Source organism: Leucoraja erinacea, chromosome 28 (genome assembly GCF_028641065.1).
Source record: "Leucoraja erinacea ecotype New England chromosome 28, Leri_hhj_1, whole genome shotgun sequence".
Classification (NCBI taxonomy): Eukaryota; Metazoa; Chordata; class Chondrichthyes; order Rajiformes; family Rajidae; genus Leucoraja; species Leucoraja erinaceus.
Window position 1 is genome coordinate 29,455,607 of NC_073404.1, and position 25,603 is coordinate 29,481,209.

The 25,603-nt window shown below is 41.4% G+C and overlaps 1 protein-coding gene across 2 annotated transcripts in view; it reads right to left on the reverse strand.

Annotated features, from left to right (window-relative positions):
* The window catches only part of acaca (acetyl-CoA carboxylase alpha), a 212,138-nt gene that overhangs the window by 120,053 nt on the left and 66,482 nt on the right, over positions 1–25,603 (reverse strand). For both annotated transcript variants that reach the window (XM_055658137.1, XM_055658138.1), the window contains 10 exons: positions 25,274–25,387; positions 23,864–23,977; positions 22,595–22,684; positions 21,133–21,251; positions 16,002–16,025; positions 10,953–11,096; positions 8,987–9,086; positions 4,354–4,461; positions 1,253–1,309; positions 101–145 (listed from right to left, as the gene is read on the reverse strand). In XM_055658137.1, coding sequence (XP_055514112.1) covers positions 101–145; positions 1,253–1,309; positions 4,354–4,461; positions 8,987–9,086; positions 10,953–11,096; positions 16,002–16,025; positions 21,133–21,251; positions 22,595–22,684; positions 23,864–23,977; positions 25,274–25,387 — 915 coding nt within the window. The remainder of the gene's footprint in view (positions 1–100; positions 146–1,252; positions 1,310–4,353; positions 4,462–8,986; positions 9,087–10,952; positions 11,097–16,001; positions 16,026–21,132; positions 21,252–22,594; positions 22,685–23,863; positions 23,978–25,273; positions 25,388–25,603) is intronic.

The following is a 25,603-nucleotide window of genomic DNA, read 5'->3' on the forward strand; positions in this document are numbered from 1 at the left end:
TCCTCTGATAGCTAGATCCACAGTTTCAGGCCAGATTTTCATTTTACCTCAGACAGAGAGAGAGACACAGCAAAAAACCTGTGTCCTGTCCTATACTTACATGGAACCTCCGATCCACTTCGTAATTACACTGCTTCCGGAAATCCTTTGGGACGGAATGCAAAGACAAGATCTGTATATTAGTGAAGCTCAGTTACCAATCAAAGTAGAAGCAGCTCTGCCACACAAAGCCCATTTTTAAAGAAGTTACATCTTAATATAACTTGTCAGATATTACTAACAATAGCATTTTAAGATGTGATAGATCTATATGGTGTTTTCAGAGAAATTATTGCATTCGAAATCCAATGAAACCAAGCAGCCAGAGAAAATTACTAATTGTGTGATTTCTTACAAATCAAATCTGCATTTCTCTGCTGTCAAATTCTTACTTTTTCTTGATTTTTTTTAATGTATTATATGTTATTTATGAGTATTATATTTTCAGGTCTGTTTTGCTGTTGCAAGTCAGAATTTAATTGTTCCGTAGCCGGTATATGTGACAATTAAACACTCTTGATTCGTGAATGTTTTACACTGAGCTTTGGAAACACTGGAAGTAGGAGTAGTGAGAGGTTCACCATGACAAGGTAATATTGCCCATGGATGACTGGAAGGTAGGGATTTGTGAGAAAGTTTCTAGTCATGACTGGAGTGTGGAAACAAGGAACATTAATAAATTTTGCAGCCTCATCGGAGCCTTCGAAATGAGGCAGAGAGAAGGGGAGAGAAAATGAGGCCGTCAACAGTGCTAGATTGTGCAAACCTCTGCTTCTTTACTGCTGGATTCTGCGTTCCTTTGCTGGCATGATGAAACAAGGATGCACAAGGAACCATCATGAAGAAGAAAATGTTGAACAAAGTTAAAAATGTTAAATTCAATCAAAATATTTGAAGTATTGGAATTCTTTGTCCCCCCTCATACTCTGCCATTTACTTTGCTTCATGGAATGCATTATTTTCCTGATTTACAACATTATATGCTAAAAACAAAGGGCAGGTCCAGTTTTTAGGCAAATAAGGTTAATTGACTACATTTACATCCTACTATTACAAATGAATTTCGATTTAAAAAAATCACTAAATTGGACAATTGACAGCTTGATCAATTAAATTACAATTTGATGATATTTTTATTTTCTATAATTATACAGTTGGTTATATATGTTAAAGGCAGATGAGAATAGTTTTAATGTGAGGAAAGGGACCATACCTTCTGTGCCACGAGGAAAGTCAGGCGTCGAATGCCATGGTCAAACAAAATTGATCTCTGGAAAAAAAAAAGGTTTCTTACAGTGTGCTCGATACTGCAACAGGCTAATTTCCCCGCTGTCAGAATATTAATTAGGAACATAGAAAATAGGTGCAGGAGTAGGCCATTCGGCCATTCGAGCTTGCACTATCATTCAATATGATCATGGCTGATCATCCAACTCAGTATCCTGTACCTGCCTTCTCTCCATACCCCCTGATCCCTTTAGCCACAAGGGCCACATCTAACTCCCTCTTAAATATAGCCAATGAACTGTGTGGCCTCAACTACCTTCTGTGGCAGCGAATTCCAGAGATTCACCACTCTCTGTGTAAAAAATGATTTTCTCATCTCAGTCCTAAAAGACTTCCCCCTTATCCTTAAACTGTGACCCCTAGTTCTGGACTTCCCCAACATCGGAATAATCTTCCTGCATCTAGCCTGTCCAACCCCTTAAGAATTTTGTACGTTTCTATAAGATCCCCCCTCAATCTTCTAAATTCTAGCGTGTACATGCCGAGTCGATCCAGTCTTTCTTCATATGAAAGTCCTGCCATCCCAGGAATCAGTCTGGTGAACCTTCTCTGTACTCCCTCTATGGCAAGAATGTCTTTCCTCAGATTAGGAGACCAAAACTGTACGCAATACTCCAGGTGTGGTCTCACCAAGACCCTGTACAACTGCAGTAGAACCTCCCTACTCTTATACTCAAATCATTTTGCTTTGAATGCTAACATACCATTTGTTTTTTTCAAAGCCTGCTGCACCTGCATTCCTACTTTCAATGACTGGTGTACCATGACACCCAGGTCTCGTTGCATCTCCCCTTTTCTTAATTGGCCACCATTCAGATAATTAATTGAATGGTTTCAATAGCTTTCTTGGCCAAGTGTGTAAGATAGCTTGGCCAAGAGGATTAGATTTAGCTCTTAGGGCTAGAGGAATTAAGGGATATGGGGAAAAAGCAGGACTGATTTTAGATGATCAGCCATGATCATATTGAATAACTCGAAGGGACAAATGGCCTACACCTGCACCTATTTTTCTATGTTTCTAAAGGCATTGCTTAATGTAGTAAAATGGAGAGTTTGAGTAGTGTTTGAAGGGTCCCATCCCAAATCGTCATCTATCCATGTTCTCCAGAGATGCTGCCTAACCCGCTGAGTTACTCCAACACTTTGTGTCTTTACTTATGTAGTGAGTTGTATAGGTTGAAAGACCCAATCCAATTCTACAACTATCACTGAATTTGTAAGATTTCAATCAAATTGGAAAGAGAGACAAGGTGTACTTTGACAAAATTTGTGATTTCCTTTTCTAAGATCTACAGCATGGATACAGGCTCTTCCGCCCACCGAGTCCTCGCCGACAATCAAACACCCATTCACACGAGCTCCATGTTATGTCACATTCTCGTCTACCCTGTACACCAGGGGCAATGTTACTGCAGAAACCTGTTTGTATTTTATATTGGATGATTCATTCTAATGGTTCCATCACTCGCCATCCAGGCTCACTCATGAGAAAACAGGCACCTGAACAGGATACAAGAAGTTGCCAGCACTATGAAGGTATCAGTGACATTCCCCCAGTTCCATGTGAATTTTCTCCAGGTGCTTCAGTTTCTTCCCACACTCCAAAGACGTGTAGGTTTGTAGGCTAATTGGCTTTGGTAAGTTGTAAAATAGTCCCTAGTGAGTATGATAGTGCCAGTGTACGGGGTGATTGCTGGTTGGGGTGGACTCATGAAAAACCTTTAAAAAAAATCTGTAATAGGTTAAAACATTTTATGCTGAGTGAACCAACAAAGGGAGAAGACATTTGTGAACCTGTACTTGTTCAGTATGACCACTTCATAAAAGCAGTAAAGGACAGAACAAGACTATCATAGCATTGTAGTTATACGCAACCAGAACAGAAAAAGGTTATTTTCCTTTCACTGATGGATCAGAGTGAACAAATAGGATTAAATCCCAATCTAAAATCTCTTACCTTTTTACATTTTTTTTTTCCTTTTATCAACTTTTTTTTGAGACATTTGTCCCCAAAAGCAAATTGAATTCTCAATCCGCCTTGGTGGGAAGAGAACATTCTGATATATTAGCCATGTAACATAAACACTGCGACACCATACCCTTTGCTATTTGTATTGAAACCTCTTATACGCCTCCTATTAATAATAAACAATGATAAATTAGCATTTTGTTCTCGAACATTGATACTATTTTTCAGCTGAGGTCACTTATTTATTTATTTCTTGGACAATGACAGGTCATAAATCGAGTAAGAAGTTTGTTCTTTGTGTAACATGGATGACCTAATCATGCAAAATGTCACCCAGACACTGACATTCACTTTGTCAAAAGAAATGAAGGGATTATCCGGCACATGCTTTTCCACACTAGGATTAACCAGACTGGGACATACCCCCAGGTTAAATATTCATCCAGGAATCTCAGGTGTCTTGCCCATCTACAACAGGGCATTCAAATCATTGGGTCTATGCCAGTAGTTGGTCGACAAATCTAGTTGGTCTCATTCCCTACTGTATTAGTTTAGAGTTTCAGCATGGAAACAGGCCCTTCAGCCCACCATGCCCATGCCGGCCATCGATCAGCCGTTCCTACCTAGTTCAATGTGATTCCACTTTCTCATCCACTCTTGGGGCAATTTACAGAGGCTGTACAAGATAAACTTAGGATGTGAGCACTTTGCTACATTCTTCCATCCCCTATACTCAGTACATTTAAAATGTAGAACCAAAGGATGGTGGAGAATATTTAGTAATGGGGAAAAACTAACGATTTGGAGTTCAATCCTATATAAAGCATAAAAAGGCTCATTGATCCTGTTCTGTGCATAATTAAAAGATTCCTGTATCATTATTTTATGTTATGTTATGTGGACTCGGTGTGCTGAAGGGCCTGTTTCCGCACTGTCTCCAAACCAAAACAAAAAAAATTAAAAACATCCTTCCTTCTTTAACTGTGACCTCAAATGGATATGTCCTGTTTCCACACTGTACCTGTAACCAAAGTAAACAATCTTTTGCTTTTACTCACCATTGAATACATGAACTCCCCGAACATCGTACCAAGACCATCGTCATCAGTGTCATTATCAATTTTGATGGCCACGTTGAGGATGTGAATGGGTTCATCTCTCACACTCTGCAAAACAGGAGGCACAGATTTAGGCAACTCTGTTTATTCTTAGAAACATAGAAAATAGGTTCAGGAGGAGGCCATTCGGCCCTTCGAGCCAGCACCACCATTCATTGTGATCATGGTCCCCTATCAATAACCCATGCCTGCCTTCTCCCCATATCCCTTGATTGCACTAGGGCCTAGAGCTCTATCTAACTCTCTCTTAAATCCATCCAGTGATTTGGCCTCCACTGCCCTCTTCTTAGGTAAAATGAGAAATTGTTTTGTGTATGGTTTAATTTGACTGGATTGCACAAAAAAAAAACCCTTTTTCACCTTATCTCAGTACTCGGGACCCTAATTATCCGATACCAAACAGAGCGGAAACATGCCCTTCGGCCCACCAGGTCCGCGCCGACCAGCAATCCCCCCCCATATTAACACTATCCTGCACACACACTAGGGACAATTTTACATTTATAACCAAGCCAATTTACCTACATACCTGTATGTCTTTGGAGTGTGGGAGGAAACTGAAGATCTCAGAGAAAACCTACGCGGTCACGGAGAGAACGTACAAACTCTGTACAGACAGCACCCGTGGTCGGGATCGAACCCGGGTCTCCGGCGCTGCAAGCGCTATAAGACAGCAACTCTACCACTGCGCCATCACAGAAACTGCATTGAGAACATGTCCAATGGTGAAAATCTTAATGAAATGTTTGACATTTGATGCTTGACGTATGGATAAAAGTTTTTTTTAAACCTATTATTGCAAAAGAGTAATGTTTGTTTGATTTCTGTGATCCAACCACGCCATTGATTAAATGAGAATTAATACCAGAACAGAAACTCATAACGTACATTTTCAACAACAATCAAAATGCAAAAACTGGATATAAAAAACTGTAGATTGTAACAGGAAATGCTGGAAATACTCCACAAGGCAAGCAGCATCTGAGGACTGAAAGGGGAGGGGGTTGCAATAAGACCATGGTCATAAAATGTTACTTCTGTCTCTGTTCCCATTGATGCCGTCTTGCTCGCTGCATAGGTCCAGTGTTTTTGTCTATTGTCCACAATGTTTTCCACAAAACCATTTCCTAATAGCTCAGAGGAGGTTTTTACAATTATGAGCATCTATTAGAAAATAGAACAGGCCCAGGAACAGGCCCATCGGTCGACAATGTCTGTGCCGAACATGATGACAAGTTCATCTCTTATCTGCCTGCCCTGAAATGGGGGGACTATGTATAAACACTGCAGTAATTTCTACATGGTGAAACCAAAATGTATAAAAGTGGCCTTTATTAAAATCTGACAATGTGCACTTTAAACACGTGTTTTATTTTCTATTACAAATCTCAAATTGTGGAGCAAATAAATAAATGATGGATCTTTGTACCAAGCATTATGGAGGGCACTGTACATTTATCCGATCTGTTTCCAGTCCCAAGGTACAGGAATCTCAAGTGTAAATCGCCAACACATCTCATTTAAGGGATTCCTGTTACAGATGCATAATACCTAGGTCATTATCCCCAAAACCAGGAAATGAGTAAGTGGGGTTTAAAGAGGCCAGGGATCAGACACTGAAACCGGTAAGGGATCAGTGGTCATGCATTATTTAATTCATTTGGCGATATTTTGGGCTTTTTATAACAAAAAAATCACACTTTCAAAGAAACAAAAAATGCCTAGCACAAAATGCAAGTCACTGAACAGTGGCATCAGCTTCAACCTCTTTCAGACATCCACTGCAGCTAGGAAAAGCTTTCAATTTACAGTATTTCAACAACAAGCAATCATATTTTAAGTGTGGCTGATGATTACAAAGTATTTTACTTTGTGTTGTTTTTGTGAGAATTTTCCAGATAACTCGTATTCACCCACCACACAGCTTATTTTCTTCAGGACTGATATTTTTCCTCTCCTCACAAACCTGTAATAATCACCAAAATTGCTCTCTTGTTCTTGAATGTCTCTTCCTTAACAGGCAACTCCTACACGCAACACAAAGTGCTGGTGAAACACAGCGTGTTTCGGCAGCTTCTCTACAGGACATGGACAGGAGACATATCGGACTCAAGTCTGAAGAAGGGTCTTGACCTGAAACGTCGCATGTCCATGTCCTCCAGGGATGCTGCACGACCTGCTGAGTTTCTCCAGCACTTTGTATTCCACATAAGATTTCAGCATCTGAAGCGTTCCTTGCGTATCCATGCACCTCCCACATCTCATTTCTACTCCAGACATCCACCCTCACTTTACGAAGATGTTGCCAAGATTCGAGGAACTGAGCTATAGGGGGAGGTTGAGCAGGCTGGGTCTCTATTCCTTGAGAGCACAGGAGAATGAGGGGTGATCTTATAAAGTTGTATAAAATCATCAGTGGAATAGATCGAGTAGACACACAGTCTCTTGCCCAGAATAGGGGAATCAAGAACCAGATGACATTCATAAGTTCGTAAGTGATAGATGTACAGGTGGGCCATTCGGCCCATCAAGTCTACTCCCCCAGCCATTAATTACGGCTGATCTATCTCTCCCCCCTAACCCCATTCTCCTGCCTTCTCCACGTAAACCCCGACACCCTCCTGTAACTAATAGGAATTTTATAGGAAGATTTAATAGGAATCTGAGGGATGACTTCTTCACACTAAGGGTGGTGGGTGTATGGAACGAGCTGCCAGAGGGGGTAGTTGAGGCAGGGATTAACACATTGTTTAAGAAACTATTACACAGGCACACGGATAGGACAAATTTAGAGCGATATGAGCTAAACGCAGGCAAGGTGGGATTAGATGGGGAATGTTGGTCGGCGTGTGCAAGTTGGGCCAAAGGACCTGTTTCCACGCTGTATGTCTCTATACCTCTACCCAAGACAGTGAAGTGATATAACTTCACAAGTTGTGGCACAAATTCAGAATCAAAACATCACTGTTTTGGGGCTGGATCTTGGTGCGAAGGGTTGAGGGGAGAGGAAAGCTATTACTGTGTGGACTTCGTATATGCACCAGCCAAGTCAAGAAAGGGACAAGTAGAGGCCAGGCTACACGGCCTACACGGGAATCCATTCATGACGGTGATGGATGACTGAAATGGAAATGGGTAGTTTCTTTACCAAACATTCAGGTCAATTATACCACAAGCTGTACACAAGCAGTGCTCTTTCTCAACTGCCCAAATTATCTCTATAAACCTTCCTGATCCACGCACCTGTCCAAATGTTGTTATTGTTATTGGCAACTACTTCCACTAGGAATTCATTTTCATATGGGTGTGAAAAAGGTTGCTCCTCAGCTACCGACGTATTAAATCTTACCCCTCTCTCATTAAACCTATGCCCTCTAATTCTTGTTTCCCCAACCCTTGGAAAAGGCTGTGTGTATTTGCTCTGTCTATGTCCCTCATTATTGTATACACCACTGCCAGATCAGCCCGCAGTCTCCTGAGCTCTAAATAAAGTCCCAGCCAGCCCATTCACTTCCAATAACTCAGTCCCTTGAGTCCCAGCGGCATCCTCGTAAATCTTTCCTTCATTCCTGCTGTGATACAGATGTCAGCTGCTGGCAGCTATGAACAGAACGCCCTTGTAATGTTTCACGGTAACTGTTAATATTCAAGATGGGGACCATCAGTTCATATGTCCAAGCTGCAGACACTTAGCACGCAACCCCAGCATAGTTCTCATGCAAGCTTTAAAATAACACATACTCTACAAACTATCAACATTCAACCTCTTACATGCATTAACTCTTATATGCCTGATTTCATCCCATGAGCAAAACAAAATTTATCCACCAGCTTAGTTTTTTTTTACTAATATACTACATACAAAAACTTGGGAGAACTTGGACCTAACATTCAAGAAAGTCTATTCCTTATAGCAGTTTGAAGAAGCGTCCCGACCTTAATCGTCGTTTATCCACGGTCTTGAGATGCCGCCTGACTGCTGAGTTACTCCAGCACTTTGTGTCCTATTGCATATAGCAGCTCTATTTTTGTTTAGTTTTGAGATTCAACGCGGAAAAAGGCCCTTCGGCCCAACGAGTGCGCTCCAACCAGCGATCCCCGCACACTAATACTATCCACACACTAGGGACAATTTACAATTATACCAAGCCAATTAGCCTTCAAACCTGTACGTCTTGGGAGTATGGGAGGAAACTGAAGCTCACGGAGAAAACCCACGTGGTAACAGGGAGAATGTGCAAACTCCGCACAGGCAGCACCCGTAGTCAGGATCAAACCCGGGTCTCTTGCTACCGTGAAGCAGCAACTCTACCAATGAGCCACTTTGCCGCCATATTCTGCTCCCTGAAGTGCTCAAAATAAGCAAAGGATCCTTTCCCCACTGTTGTTATACTTCAATATGTGGAAAATGGTTTATAAGGTGCAGTCATAAAAAACCTGTTACAGTTTATGTAGGAGAACGTCAGAGACCCATTATTCAAGTCCAAATGATGCTATCAATGCTCCTCCTACTATTTTACCTGGGCACTCAGAAACGATTGGTTACTTAAATGATACTCCATCAGCAAGTTACCTTGTGGTCATCGTCATAAAGGGAGGCATGCCCTGATTCAGGAAAGGTTGGGCTGGAAGGTGGCGAATCCGTAAAGCAGCTGGTTACATCCTGAAAGTTTCTGGAAGGACAGGAGATAAGAGAGCTTTTCTTCCAGTTGTTCCAGAGATTAACATGCAAATTAGGCCAACACCAAGTACAGTTATTGCACAAGAATATTTGCTCCACAGCTTGTTATCTGAAGCACAATCTACCCGGACACACACCTCAGGCCAGAAGCCAAGCCCTTGATTGAGTTTATGCGACAAACTGCAGCCCTTGCCAGCCAGATTTCAACTGATCATACATTGGCAGTCTGTGGATCTTTGCCTTATTACTTTAGTTTTTTACAGATACAACGTGGAAACAGGTCCTTCGGCCCACTGGGTCCATGCCGACCAACAATCACCCCGTACACCAGTTCTATCCTACACTATAGGGACAATTTATCATTTACAGAAGCCAATTAAGCTACAAATCCGCAGGTCTTTGGAATGTGGGAGGAAACCGGAGGACCCGGGGAAAACCCATGCGGTCACGGGGTGAAGGTACAAACTCTGTACAGACAGCACCCATAGTCAGGATCGAAACCGGGTCTCTGGCGCCGTAAGACAGCAACTCTACCACTGCATCACTGTGCCGCATTTTGCCTGCATATCACCTCATTGAGTGTGTAGGAAAGAACTGCAGATGCTGGCTTAAATCGAAGGTAAACACAAAATTCTGGAGTAACTCAGCGGGTCAGGCAGCATCTTTGGAGAGAAGGATTGGGTGGTGTTTCGGGACTGAAGAAGGTTCTCGAAACATCACCCATTCCTTCTGTCCAGAGATGTTGCCTGACCCGCTGAGTTACTCCAGCATTTTGTGTCTACCCCAGACATAGACATGAGTTACAAGAAAATCATACATCGGAGAGTTCAAATGATGTCAATGTAAAATCTCGACAGCTCATCAACATTGTGTGGAGCTTCAAAATGTGCAGGGGTCCATGTTGGTTTGCTGTCTTTCTTTGATAGACATGGGGCGCTTATAGCTCAGATCAAAAAAGATTTGTTGTCAGTTTCTTCCTTCACCGTGTAAGAGAAAAGGAGAATGGTGCAGCTAGATGTAACTGTTTAACATCAATCAATTTGGACTCAAACTCAAACAAACTAAAACGAGAAGGAATGTGTAGGAAGGAACGGCAGATGCTGGTTTAAACCAAAGATAGACACAAAAAGCTGGAGTAATTCAGCCGGACAGGCAGCATCTCTGGAAAGAAGGAATCTCAACACAAAACGGCACCCATTCCTTCCCTCCAGTGATGCTGCCTGTCCCGCTGAGTTACTCCAGCTTTTGTGTTTTTGAAAAGAGATAGGAACTATTTCTGTCCTTTAGTTGCCTACCCATTTGGCCAGTTGAATTAAGCAAGTTAACAAATTTCTCCCACGATCCTGCCCCTTTGCCCCCCACCCCCACCCCACCTCCTTCCCCTTCCACCCCGATACACTCTTTCTACTTTACATTTTATTCCTCTTCTTTATCTGACACCCTTTTGTCTTCTATTCATCTCTAGCCTTTGTCCACCCACCTGCCAATTAAACCCCCCCTCACCTGTATCCACCTAACACAGGCTTTGTTCCTCCCCCTCGCCTCTTTTCCAGCTTTCTCTACCCAAGTATAATCAGTCTGTAGAAGGATCCCAACCCGAAGCATCACCAGTCCATATCCTCCATTGATGTTGCCTGACCCGCCGAGATACTCCAGCACTTTATGTTTTGCTCAAGAATGCTTCTTGTAGATTAATGTCGATTAGAAAGCAGATTAGCATATGACTCACACACCAAATTTTTTTATGGAGTTTGTAATCTCAAACCAATAAAATTGTTGTAATATTACTGGGTTCATTGCAGACAGATAAATCCAGGAATTGAAGCTTTAAGAAGAAAAAGAAAGGGATCAGTCTTACTTGGCAAAATCTTCAAAGGTACGGAAGGCGACCATTGCTCCCATTCGCTGGCAAGGTGGAGTGAAAGCGGTGTCAAGCAGAACATCACTCACACTAGCGACGTGAAACATCCCATAATGGTTCAAGTTTGAAGAGAAAGACATCCTTGATTGTAATATAAAGATGAATAATTAGAACCAGGGGAGCAGCAATTCATTGCAATATTACAGAGAGAACCCCGGTGGTCCCACTAGTGCAATAATACTTATGAGATTAAGCCATATTATACAATATTAATAACAAATGTGTACATCCATATAAATGAAATGACTCATGTCAGTTAACAATTGATGGTACAATGGGGAATTCTGTAAGATTCATCAATGAGTTTGTTAATATAACAAGTCAATCCCTTCATTTTACAAATCTATACTGAAGATGCTATATTAGCATGCTAAAAGCCAGGATTGTAATGATTAATAGTTCAAGTGAGAATTCTAAATCAGCAAGAGTATAACTTGTTCAACATGACATCTTCCCCAACTCTCGTTTTTCAGGCCTTCAATGCTTTCTTCATTTCCCTGTAGTGCACTTTGTATGATTCCTCCTTCCCCCTCTCTCTGCACCATATCCAAACTAAGTGTCATAAAATATGACAGCCATACCACTGCGATGGCCTGGGCAAAGTTCAAGAAAGAGGACATCAAAAACGACGGAGCAGGAGAACAGAAAGAAAAGGCAAACAATTAAAGAGAGAAAAACAGAAATTGGAAAAGAAAGGAAGGGAAGGGAGAGAAAGAAGGAAAAGAAGGGTGGGAAGTTAAGGAAGGGAAAGGCAAAGGAAGGTGGGAAGGGGGGAAAGTGCAAACTGGCAGACGGTTTTAATCCCTGTGGAAAAGCCTCTAATCATTTAGTTTAGTTTAGAGATACAGCATGTTAACAGCCCACTGAGTCCACGCTGACCGACAATCACCCGTTGACATTAGTTCTACCCTACACACTAGGAACAATTTACAGAAGCAAATTAAACTGCAAACCTACACGTCTTTGGAATGTGGAAGGAAATTGGAGCACCTGGAGAAAACCCATGCAGTGATAGGAAGAACATCCAAACTCCAGATACACAAGCCGTAGTCAGGTCTCTGTAAGGCAGCAACTCTACCGCTGCGCCACTGTGCTGCCCACTTCTTCAGCAATTTCACCCTTGATTTCTTTTTTTTTTAAATTTCAAGTCTATCAACAATTCTGTAGCAAGTGATTTTGTAATAACTCATTTTTCCTGAATTGGCATCATGTTTTAGTTACTTAAAGTATGAGGCATTGAAGAACAGTACAGCAAAGGAACAGACCCTGCAGCCCACAATGATTGCTAGACTTGGTACCAATCTCTAATCTTGCAGGGAATGGTCCCCCCATTCCCTGCATATCCATGTACCTAACAAGAACCTCATCAATGCCACTGTCATATCTGCCTCCATCACCTTGGGAGAAAGGTTCTACCTGTCTACCCCATCTACCCTGCATTTCAATTTTCTTTTTTTATATGGTTCTATTAGGTCGTTCTTCAAACGGAAAGCGGAGCACCAGGAGGAAACTCACATGGTCACGGGAAAACGTACAAACTCCGCATACACAGCACCCGTAGTCAGCACCGAATCTGTGTCTCTAGGTAGAAACTCTACCTCAGCACCACCGTGACGCCCCATTCTAAATGTTCTGAATTGTACGTGACAAAATAGTTTTCTTTGAAGAGTTTTGCATTAAGGAACCCAAATGGAAAGCATTACACGTCCAGTTAGGACCCATTCCAAACTGACGGTCTGTATTTGGAGCACGTTTTGAATCATTCTTTTCTGGAATATTTAATGGAACAGGGGACAAGGTGCTTCCCAGCACAATAAACTAAATCATTTGCGCAGGTAAAATTGATTCAATGTTAATGGACACCTCAGCTCGATACCACAGGAAGGTCCCACTCTGCCTGATCAAGTACAGTGTGACACCTTCATGTTAAATTGGAACTGCATACAATTAAGCAGATCAGAATCATAAACTGTGCCACACTGAAAATGATCACATTTTCAAGCAGTTCAGATGCTATTTCTTTCCCCCGTCTCCATTCCCTTGGCTCCACAACTCAAACCGAGATACAAATCTTCAGGTACCCATCCATTATTTGCTCCAGTGTAGTTCTTCACATTATTTATTCATTCTTCGGGATTTGAGAGCCGCTGGTGAGCACAGCATGCAGCCTGGATAAGGAGTACCTGCAGGCTACTTGACATTGGCAGTCATCACCCAGATCATTTCCAATATTCCCACGTGCTCTTTCCAGGGCGTCGAGGTTGTGAACAGGACAAAATATCTGGCTGGCTTTCGCCTTCTGAAATAGCTCCTACCAACTCATTAAGATTTCAGTAACTGAACCTGGAGTCCTTCAGCTCAGTAATTCTACCTAATGGCTTTGTGTTCCTTAGATGGCCCAGGGCACAATTCCCTACTCCTGAGGGGCAGCAGAGCGAGAGAAAAATATTTGGAGTACTTTATTCTCTTTTAAATGTTAAAGTTCACCATAGGCATGCTCTGCCGACACATAATGGATCAGCCACCATTTCACATCAATAAAACACAATCCTAACCCCAAACTGCCAAGTGGCTTATGCCAGATAATCATATCCAGTTCACCAAATTGTACTTACACTGGAGATAATGAGAGAAAAAAAATAACTTTGCTCTAGTCTCCAGAGTGAATCAGTCGATTATCTGTTAAAGTTCAAGGGAATACAGTTGATTTTCTAATAGGGGATCAGGCAATCTATAATTCAGTTTTATTCATGGCTAATCAAGTTAGTATCTACTTTTAATTAAAAAAATTTAAAACGGTCGTATTTTTGACCACAGTGTGAAGGATGAAGGAATATGGATCGTGGGGACAGGGAGCCCCAGCTTACATTAATAGTAACCCTGGTATACGACTACTCATTGGAATAAAAAAACAAAACTATTTTCTCTTAAGACATTTGGGAACACTCAGCCAATTACCAACCACTCTGCAATCCCTTATGCTGACAAAACTCAGTGTACATCTCTAGAACAAATCGGTCATTTCAAATTAATGCTCTGGACCCATTTCAAATAGTAAATGAGATTAGGTCCAAGACTAAATTATTTTCTGTTCCAGGCAAAGAAAGTAATATTTAGCTGCATACACTCAAGATCAAGTACTTTTAAATCAATGCCATTTTATTGCTGGGTTTTGCACGAGATGGAATAGTTTTGGCAGCAATTTGAATAGTGCGCTTTCTATGGGTAACCACATTTCACATGTAGGAAGGAGCTGCAGATGCTGGATCACACTGAAGAAATTCTGGAGTAACGCAGTGGGTCAGGCAGCATCTCTGGAGAAGTCAAGTCAAGAGAGTTTATTGTCATGTGTCCCAGATAGGACAATGAAATTCTTGCTTTGCTTCAGCACGGCACAATATAGTAGGCATGAATACAGAACATATTAGTGTATATATAAATATATACACACATCAATAATTAAGCAGATAAAGTGCAAATAAACAGATAATGGTCTATTAATGTTCAGAGATTTGTTTCAGTTGAGTTTAATAGCCTGATGGCTGTGGGGAAGTAGCTATTTCTGAACCTGGATGTAGCGGGGAGATGAGGGAGTGAGTGGCCAGGATGGTGTGGGTAGAATATGAGTAGGTGACGTTTCAAGTCAGAATCCTTCTTCAGACTAGCCTGATCCCAGTCTCAAGAAGGGTTCTGACCTGAAGCGTCACCTACTCCTTTTCTCCAGAGATGCTGCCTGACCCTCTGAGTTAATCCAGCATTTTGTGTCTTTCTTTGATATTTGACACAACTGCTGAGAATATACCACTCTGTCAGGTCAGTTCTGTCCCGCCACTCTAGTGATGAGAAGAACCTCATTGACTTCAGTAAAAGAAGCTTTATTAGATTGGCTAATTTTAAAAAGGAATGACCTGAAATAAGTAAATTGTGTTGTTTGCAGCAGAATCGTGGCAAACAGTAAACTAGAAGTTTCAATCTTTCCCGATGGCACCTGGAACTTAAAATAATTTGTCAGGATGTAGGTGAATGGACAGTGGACAATTTCTGATTCCATTGGAGCTGTTGAACAGAATGACCTTGGGGTACAGGCACAGAGTTCCTTCAAAGTGGGGTCACAGGTAGATAGGATGGTGAAGGTGTATGCTTGGCTTCATCGGATGAGGCATTGAGCACAGGGATTTGGCTGCAGTTGGGAGTATGGTCGTCAACACTGCAGAAAATTTGTGACCAGCTAGAGATGGTAAAGAAAAGATTCATAAGGATGTTGATGGGAGGGCATGGTAAAGGAGAGTCTGCAGGGACTGCGAGCAACTACTTTCCCTTGGGGGGAAAAAAAAGAGGTATAAAAAATTCTGAGAGAAAAGGTAGATATCTAGATTTTGTTTCCAATTATAAGTGTGCTCAAAACAAGAAGGCAAAGCTTGTGTTGAGGGGGAGGACTCTTAATGGGGATCTGTGGGGTCAATATTTCATACAAAGGGTGATTGGTATCTGGAAAGAGCTGCCAAAGGAGGATTCTGGACAGGGACTTGAATGAGCAGGGCATAAAATGATATGGAATGACTGCAGGGTAGGTGGCATTAGTACAGGTGAGCAAGCATGATAGTCAGTATAGATACAGCGCAGAAACAGGCACATCAGCCCACCGAGTTACAAGATATCCCGCAACATGGAGATACAAGGAACAGCAGAGGCTGGAATCCTGAGCAAAACACAAAGTGCTGGAGGAACTGAGCAGGTCAGGCACCATCTGTGGAAGGAATGGACAGGTAATGTTTTTTCAGTCTATAGAAGAGTCCCGACCCAAAACATTACTCGTTCATTCCCTCTCTGAATGTTGCCTGACCTACTGAATTCTTGCAGCACTATGTGATTTCCAACTAAACTTCCTGTCCCTATTCAGGTTAATAAGTCCAGTTCAAATTAATTGAAATTAACCGCATATGGTTATAAATTCCATAAAATGTGAAATAAATGATTGTACAGTACCTGTTAAGTGTGGGGATGTTCCCTCTGAAATCAAACAATTACCACAGGTTAGTGAGGGAATTGCAATCATTTGAAAGTTAAAATGCAAACCCATATTCACCAGGGATTTGAATTTGAATTGATGAGGCATCCAGTTTTAAACATACACATTCACACACACACACATACACTTAGAACAGATGGGTCTTCAGATGTTCATTGTCCCACTTGCCATGCCCTTAGCTGCCAATACCCTAAGTTGAGGTGTTCCCTCGTGAAATTGATCACCTTTCACCTCCGTACTTTTTCCCCATCCAGAAAAAAACTTGAAACTCTCCCCATTTGGCTGACCTTTTGATTAACCACCTTAGCATTTTCTACCCAGTCAGCATGAAATTCTTCGTTTGAGAACGCTCCTGTTTTAGGATCTTTTTGCTACACTGAAACTATCATATAAATGCAAGTTTTTTTCTCTTGGTATAAAGGGGGGCTTTCACTAAAAGAGAAAAATCTGCCAAAAAGCATTTCATTTTAGGAGAGGGAGTCAAGCGAATGTTTAATTGTCATCTGAACCGATAACAAAGCAATTATATTCTTATTTTATTTAACCTGGCTTAGTTATTGAGGCTGGGATTAGGTTCAAGAGCAAAAGCAAAAAAATATTGCATATTTCAAGTTCTCAATGACTCTTTGTATGCATGATCTTTGTATCATAATCTTTGGACACAAGGTGCATATGAAGGGTGCTGGGGAAAGTTTTATTTAGAGACAATGCGTTGAAACAGACCCCCCCCCCAACGCTGACCAGCGATCCCTGTACACTCGCACTATCCTACATACTAGGATCAACTCAAAATTCTTAACAAAGCCAATTAACCTACAAGTCTGTACGTCTTTGGATTGTGGGAGCACACTGGAGCACCCGGAGAAAACCCATGCGGCCATGGGGAGAATGTACAAACTCCGAGCAGACAGCACCCGCAGTCAGGATCGAACCCGAGCCTCTACCAATGCGCAGCCCAATATGCCGTGAATTGACTGGAGGCAACGTTATGACAGAATATTGGGACAAAAAGTGTTAAAATGAACCAGCGAATTTAGTTTTTTTATGCAACGAACTTTAATTTAACTGTTTGGGTACTATCCTTGTATGACGGCCTACACCTTCAGCCCCAAATACTACTAGCAGTCAAATCTTCCCACTATGTTCGGGAAAAGATTCCTTTAATTAATACGTAAATATTTGCAATTTTTCCACACACCAGAAACAAAATTCATAATCAATCATCTCGGAATTTATGCGATTTATAAAAAGGCTTCTGGAACCAGGAACTCAATCTGCTTTTCTGAATGTAGACATGTAGGAACAGGTTACATCTCTCTCCTGTTATGATTGATCTTCATACACATGCAATCAAAATTTCTCTTAGCCTTTACCGTCAACTTAGAAAATTTCATTTCATTTTATTTTCACAGCATTCAAGTCTTTGCATCTGAAACATTTCATTTGACAGAAGTGGCTCTCATTCCTTCAGGATTTCTAAGAGGGAGGGGGGTGAGAAAACACAAGCAAGACGCATGCTAATAGTGGCATTTAAATCAAGTCATGATTTGGTGCCAGCACAGGCCACGTTTTTATAAATCAGAAGGCGAAGCATAATAAGGTGAGAATTGATGCATTTCGTTTATGTAAACCTCACTGCCATTAACATTTAAAGTGATATTGTTGCATTGGGCATGCTCCAGTAAAACAAATTACACCACACAGCTCTCTCTCGATTTCAGCCACATAATAGATTTACACAGTTATTATTTATTGTTAAAGATATGTATTCTGCTATTTTCCTGCAGAACAGTTTGAGGATTCTTTTAGCACAATTAAATTGTATTAATGCACTCCGTGCAAGTGGCAAACCATGAAAATTACCAGATCAGATTTGGTCATGTCTGATTCAATGTAGCATGCTTACTTCTTTATTATAAGGCGAGGCTCTGTAATAATGGTATTTATTTTTAAACCAGGCCTGAGGAATTTAAGGGAAACTTGTTCTGCTGGTAAACATGTGAACAAATCTCAGTGGTTACTTCACCTCTGGCAATGTTACATGAACTATAAAGGATGGTACAAACTTACAAGATTGAAGAAGGGTCCCAACCCGAAACTTAATCTATCCATGTTCTCCAGAGATACTGCCTGACTCACTGAAGTACCCCAGATTTTCCATCGTTTTTCAAAAAGTAACTACTGTCCCAAGTGGGGAAAAAATCCAGAGGCCAGGATAGTCCTAGAATTTGGTTCCACATTCTATGTCAAGTTTGATCATAAGTTCAGAAGTTATAGGGACAGAATTAGGCTATTCGGCCTATCAAGTCTTCCCTGCCATTCAATCATGGCTGATCCATCTTTCACGTTTGACACCCGTACTAATCAAGAATCTGTCAATCGCGTTCTTAAAAATACCCAATGATTTGGTCACCACAGCCGTCTGTGGCAATTAATTCCACAGATTCACCATCTGTTAGGAGCAAATACTGATATTGTCCCAGCTAAATTAGAGACAGGTAGCCATAGACAAACAGACCAACTCTGTAAAAGTAATATATTAAAGACATCTGGCAGTAAAATCATTAAGTGCAGGAAAGTAACTATATACTAGCGCTGCAGGTACTTTACCAATTTCAGTCTGAGCAGCAGTTTTTCTTTGTGACCCTTATGAGGATGCTACATCGCTGCAGAATGAATTATTGTTTAAAGATGTGAAGATTGAAAGGTTGATGGCGAGGATGGAATCAGAAATGATCATCATTTCGAAGTTGCTCCAGAAATGAAACCAGCGGGGAAATGATACTTTCTCCTTTCCAGCATTAACTAGATTGCAATCATTAGGCCAATGCACAGATCTTGTTCTGTGCAGTTATGTACGTTGAAACAGTGTTTCATTAGAAGAAAAATATAAGAAAACATAAATCACTCTCAGAAACCCAATATTTTCATTCTAAATAAATAAATTTAAAATCTGCCTGGGCAATTGCAAATATGCCCAATTCACTCTTGCAAAGTAAAATCAGGTTGGTATTGAACAAAAAAAAAGGATTGTAGATATGAGTTATTACAGTATAGTTGTCAGTGCATTCATTAAATTAAAAGGAAAACAACTGTAGAGAGCATCGAGACAAACCAGGGAGGGAGGGCACAAACTGCTCCCAAGTCCATACCAGCAGTTATTCCACTGATGAAATCTCCAAACCACTCGAGACTGGTCACTATGAACATGAACTGGAGGCAAAGCAGAGACAAGTACTTCAGGAATCTTATTGGGCTTCTGAACTGTCCTTCCATAAGTTAAGATAGTGTCCGATTCACCTCTACTAATTGCAGACATTGGACTTTGTCTATGAAACTGATGTGCTACAATTGCTGAGACCTATATTCTGCAATCTGTATCTTTCTCTTTGTTCTACCTATTGTACTTAAGTTTGACTTAATTGTACTTATGTATAGTAGTATCTTTTAATTTAGTTTATTGTCATATGTAACGGACGACAGTGAAAAGGTATTTTCTTGAGTGCTATCCAGTCAGCGGAAAGACAATACGTTTACAACCAAGCTGTCCACAGTGTACAGATACAGTGTAAAGGGAATAATGTTTAGTGATAAATAGAGTCCAGTAAAGTCCAATTAAAAATAGTTGTATGGTTTCTGATGAGGAAGATGGACTGCTCTCCAGTTGGTGACATGATGGTTCAGTTGCCTGATAACAATTGGGAAGAAATTGTCACTTGAATCTGGAGGTATGAGTTATGACACCTCTGAACCTCTTGCCTGATGAGAGATGGGAGAAGAGGGAGTGTCAGGGCTAAGACTTGTCGTTGATTATGTTAGTTTGGAGATATAGCATGGAAAGTCTGTGACGATCAGCGGTCATCCATACACTAGTTCTATCCTACTTTATAGAAGCCAATTAACCTACAAACCTGCACATCTTTGGAATGTGGGAGGAAACCGGAGCACCCGGGGAAAACCCACGTGATCACAGGGAGAACGTGCGAACTCGAGGTCAGGATTGAACCCGGATCTCTAGTGCTGTAAAGCAGCAACTTTACCGCTGTGTCAATGTGCTGCCCCTGTCTCTGATCGGATTGGGATGGATAGCATGAAAAACAAAGCTTTTTACTGTACCTCAGTACACGTAACAATAATAAACATGAACCCAAACATAAATAATTATTCTATTTCTCTTTCCCACACCTGCGTTGCAGTATATTAATTTCCCAGGATGCAAACACAAGTGTCGATCCTAATGAATGCACTAATTACATAAAACACAGATCTAAAATTACTTATTTTATTCAACACCAATGTTAAAATGAATTGACCATATTTGCCACTGTCTCGCTGAATTGGTAGATGCAAGGAACTGCAGATATTGTTTTACAAAAAAAAAAAACCACACGGTGTGCTGGAGTAACTCAGTGGGTCAAGAAGCATCTCTGGAGAACATGGATAGGCGATGGTTCAGACTAATTATAGGGGAGGAAGAGAGGAGAGGCAGGACAAAGCCTGGCTGTGCAAGCCTCTTACCTGCCAAGCTTTGTCCTGCCACTCCTCTCTTCCAGCTTTCAACTCCCCGCCCCCTATAATCAGTCTAAAGAAGTGGCGTCACAGTAATGCAGTAGTAGAGTTGCTGCTTTACAGCGCCAGAGACCCGGGTTTAATCCTGACTACATCAGTGCTGTCTATGTGGAGTTTGAACGTTCTCCCTGTGACCACGTTGTTTTTTCTGGGTGCTCCGGTTCCCTCCCACACTCCATAGACATTCAGGTTTGTAGGTCAATTGGCTTCAGCAAATTGTAGGACTGTGTAGGATAGTGCTAGTGTACAGGGTGATCGCTGGTCGGCGTGGACTCAGTGGGCTGAAAAGCCTATTTCCACGCTGTATCTCTAAAATCTAATGGTCTAAAGAGCCCTAACTCAAAATGTCACCTATCCATGTTCTCCAGAGATGCTGTCTGATCCGCTGAGTTACTCCAGCACTATGACTTTTTCAGCCAAATTGGTATGCGCTTGTTGTGCTGTGGGTTGGTGAGTCTCCATTTGCTGCCTTCCACTGCCACAATGTAGCAGCAGACTCGCTCCCGGGAGGATGTTTACCTGTTAGGGTGAGATGTTGGCAACATGAATTGAAACTCCACAATGCATGCTCCATCCTGCAGCTGCCGATGCTGTACACTGTTCAACTCGTATGCAATGTAGGCTCTTCGCACATAAACCTGCACAAAGATGACAGGCACAATATCAAAGTCTGTCAACTAAACACATTACAGAGGCAATACAGGCACATTATTTTATTCTATTTGACATGTCCCCGTTATCCAGCTTAGATTAGTTTAGTTTAGAGATACAACGTGAAAACAGGCCCTTCAGCCCACCGAGTCCGTGACGACCAGCGATCCCCGCACACTGACACCATCCTACTCACTAGGGACGATTTACAATTTTACCAAGCCAATTAGCCAACAAACCTGCATATCTTTGTAGTGTGGGAGGAAACTTGAGCGCCCGGAGAAAACCCACACAGGTCACAGGGAGAACGTACCAACTGCGTACAGACAGCACCCGTAGTCAGGATTGAACCCGTGTCCCTGGCACGGTGAGGCAGCAACTCTACCGCTGCTGCCCCTCTATTCACTTATTTGCAGACACTGGATGTTACCCATTGCTGAAGGGTCAGAGCCTACTCTCCAGCTAAGCGGCATTTTGGGCTGAGAGAAGAAATCACTTAGAGAGTTGAGAGTCTTTGAAATTCCATAGCCCTCTTGGATGGAGATTTGCAATCATAATGTACACACAACTCAAATCAAAGGATTTTTTTGATGTCAGCAAAATGTAAAATTGTGGGGATTGGGGAGGGGAGTGGACAATTTGGAGTGTCAGATGATATTTGGCAGATCTTATAGCAGTTTCGAAGAGTCATTTTTTCCAGACATCTAGTTCTCCCAGAACCAAAAAACGAATCGAGACAGACACATTTTCAAAAGTTCACGTTCATAGGTTATAGGAGCAGAATGAGGCCATTCGGCCCATCGAGCCTACTCTGCCATTCAATCATGGCTGATCTATCTTTCCCTCCACCACATTCTCCTGTGTGCGCCCCATAACCTTGACACCTTTACCAATCATATATCTGTCAATCTCCACCTTAAAAATACCCAATGACTTGGCCTCCACAGCCTTCTGTGGCAAAGAATGAAAGGTTGGTTGCCCCTTCAAAGCATTGCCCAATAGAGTTCAAAAAACAAAGTGCTGGTGGAACTCAGTGGGTCAGGTAGAATCTGAAGGTGGAAATGGACAGACAATGTTTGGGATCCAAAATGTCATTTGTCCATTCCCTCGTGATAAAGTCCTCCAGCATGTTTTTTATGCTCAAGATTCCAGCCCCTGCAGTTTTTTGTGTGCTCAATATAGGCCAACTCTTTCAGGAGGCTGGGAAGAAAACCAAATAGGAAATATTAAAAGACAATTTAGGATTCCTCTCTTTCAATACAACCAGCAACTCAATAATCCCCCTCAAAACACCAATGGCATTCCTCAATTAACTAAGTGCAAGACTAACCTCCAGCGCTGCCATTCTCACCACTTGGTTACTGTGATAGAAGAAATTGGGAAGAACATCAAAGATGGACGTCTCTGACAGGATCAGCTTCTGCAACCAGCAAAATACAAGAACGTTTCAATAATCTTAGAAATGGAAATACGACCCATGATTTTTTTTAATATTTCTGAAATAGTTACATATTATGTCAAACTAATTTCAAATTAAAACAATTATTCCATCTCATTTTCAAAAAGCATTGAAATCCTCACATTGTCCTAGCCAACATTAATTACAACACTTATCTGGTAATATAGTATTGTTACTTGAGATTAACTTCCAATCACAAATAGGCCGTCATTTTTCCTGGTAATCATACTTGAATAAAGCGCTCAGGAACGTTTGAGTTGGTGAAAACTGGCACTCGTGTATGGATGCAATTAATTTTGCTCTATTTCTAAAAAAAAATTCTTACCTTGCAGACTGTTCATTCTTAGTGGGGGGGGGTATGAAGGAACATGAGAAATTGCTTGGCTTTTCAGAAAATGCACACTAAACTTACTGAGCTTTTTTTGATTTGACGCATATAAAACGAAGCATTCAATGAGCAGAGGATGATGACTCGCATTAAAAGGAGGTCACCAAATATGTTCAGCCGACAGACACAGGGAGCAAGGGAAGTAATCATTTGATCATCGTTCACAAGACATAAATCAAGCCCCTTTTTAAACTTACAAATCCTGTTTTTATTTTAAATTCAAATATATTTATGTATCTCTTTACGTTTTATGTATACGTTTTACTGAAAATCCGATTCAAATGTTCCAAAGTGGTTAGGTTAGGTTATATTTATTATAGTCATTTTTAGTTAAGCCCTTCTGCCCACCGAAGATAGACACAATATGCTGGAGTAACAGGCAGCATCTCTGGAGAGAAGGAATGGGTGACGTTTTGGGTTGAGACCCTTCTTCAGTCTGCATGATGTGTAAATGGAATCGATGGTGGGGAGTCTGGTCTGTGTGATGGACTAGCCTACATGCACATCCCACTGCAATTTCTCGCTGTCTTGAGACAATTAATCATTGGGAAAAGGGGCAGCCTACATGCGCCCACAAACACCAATGGCATTTGACCAGAGTGTCTATATTTGTAAGAGAAACAGGCTATATGCAAGTTCCACTACACTCACATCTGGCAACAGCAGCAGAGAGGACTGCAAGTCCACTTGGTCAGAAGCACAATCACAGAACTACTTTATCCAGTGGCAGTATAGGCAGGAGCTGCAATTACCTGAAGGTTCTCGATGCAGAACTGATGCCCGTACATATCAATGGCTGAGAGGAAGATGGACTCCACCTGATTGTGACGCAGCTCATAAGAGGGCAAGTGCGATGCAATCAGAACCTTGGAAGGGAGGCCGCACAAAGAAAAGATGCGTTACATTAGTGCATTTTCAAATGAAACCTTCCATTCAGCTGAAATTAGAAACAAGGAACTACAGGTGCCGGTTTGCACAAAATGACACAAAGTGCTGGAGTAACTTAGCATCACTGGAGAACATAGATAGCTGACGTTTCGGGTCGAGACCCTTCTTCAGGTTCAGGTCTCCAGCACTTTGCGTCCTTCAACTAACATTAATAACACGGATTCAAAAGAACCAATGTTATTTAATAATCTCTAACAATAACTGCTTCAGGCAATTAAAAAGACTGAAAATTAACACAAGGAAAACTTGCACTCCAGTTTTAGATGCATTGTAAGTGGCCATGCTGGGGTCAAGGAAAGAGCGTTCACGTCGCGGCCCTGTTTCCACCACCACACACAAGACAGACACCATTGTAAGCAGATGCCGAGAAGTGTGTTCAGCTCTGGCTGAACAACTTCTAATCTTGTGCGTGGATTCGATAAGAAGAAGAGTGGCCATGCTGATTTCACTCTCATGAACTGCCATTACAAGAGCACAGTAGAAGTGAGGTGGGCATCTGTTAGAATGTAAATGAATGGTGAAGGACACATTTTATTTCCAAAACAAAGATGGTTTGATACCAGGAGTATGCAATGCCATGCAAAGAGTCACGTAAAAGGACTTCCCATTCCACATTAAATTACTTTTTTTTTTAAATTTAAGCAATCTTTCATGTGTCTTTAGTCACCTAAATACCTCCAACTTCTTCACCTTCAAGAAGTTAATCAAAACTCATCTCTGATCAATCTGCTTTCTTTCATCTTCCTTTCCCAAATCGCGATGTGCCCGCGTATGTGTGATTATGCCTCTGTAAAGCATTTGTGATACTTTTTCAGTTTAAAAGCACTAAATAAAAGCAAGTTGTTGCATTCTGAAAATGACGTTCCCCACCATTCCTGGCACCCACCACCCCATGTAAAATACCAACTGCCCATTTCTATTAAACTTTGCCCCACAAATCTCCTTTATACTTTGCACCTCTCAAGCTACGCCCTCTAATCTTTCACATTTCCACCATGGGAAAAAAAGGTTCTGTCTCTCTACCCTATCTATGCCTCTCATAATTGTATACACCTCCATCGGGTCTCCTCTCCACTTCCAATGTTCCAGAGAAAACACTCCATGTTTGTCCAACCTCTCCCAGTAGCTATAACGCTCTATTCCAGACAGGATTCTGATACACAAGATAGAATATAATCTCAAAAAGCACACAAAGTCGGATATTTCATCTGCACCTGCCGAGCTCGGAGAGCCACTTTTGCATTGGTGGTCTTGCTCAGTTGCGTTAACTCAGTTAGGATAGCAATCAGCTCGTCGGTCAGGGTAGGATCCCGTCCACACAACTGATCCTGAAGACAAACATGTGTAAAAAGAAAAAAATCAGAAATACAAATGCTTTTTCCAAAAAAAACCCCAAATGAAATAAAAAATGATTTAGCATGAAGAATTAACTGTAGTGGCTGTGGTCAAATCAACACAAATAAAATGTAAACATCAAATTAAGCAGTAATTCAGTTGTATTCATCACAGCCTCTTAAAGCTTCTGCCCTTTGAATAAAAACTTC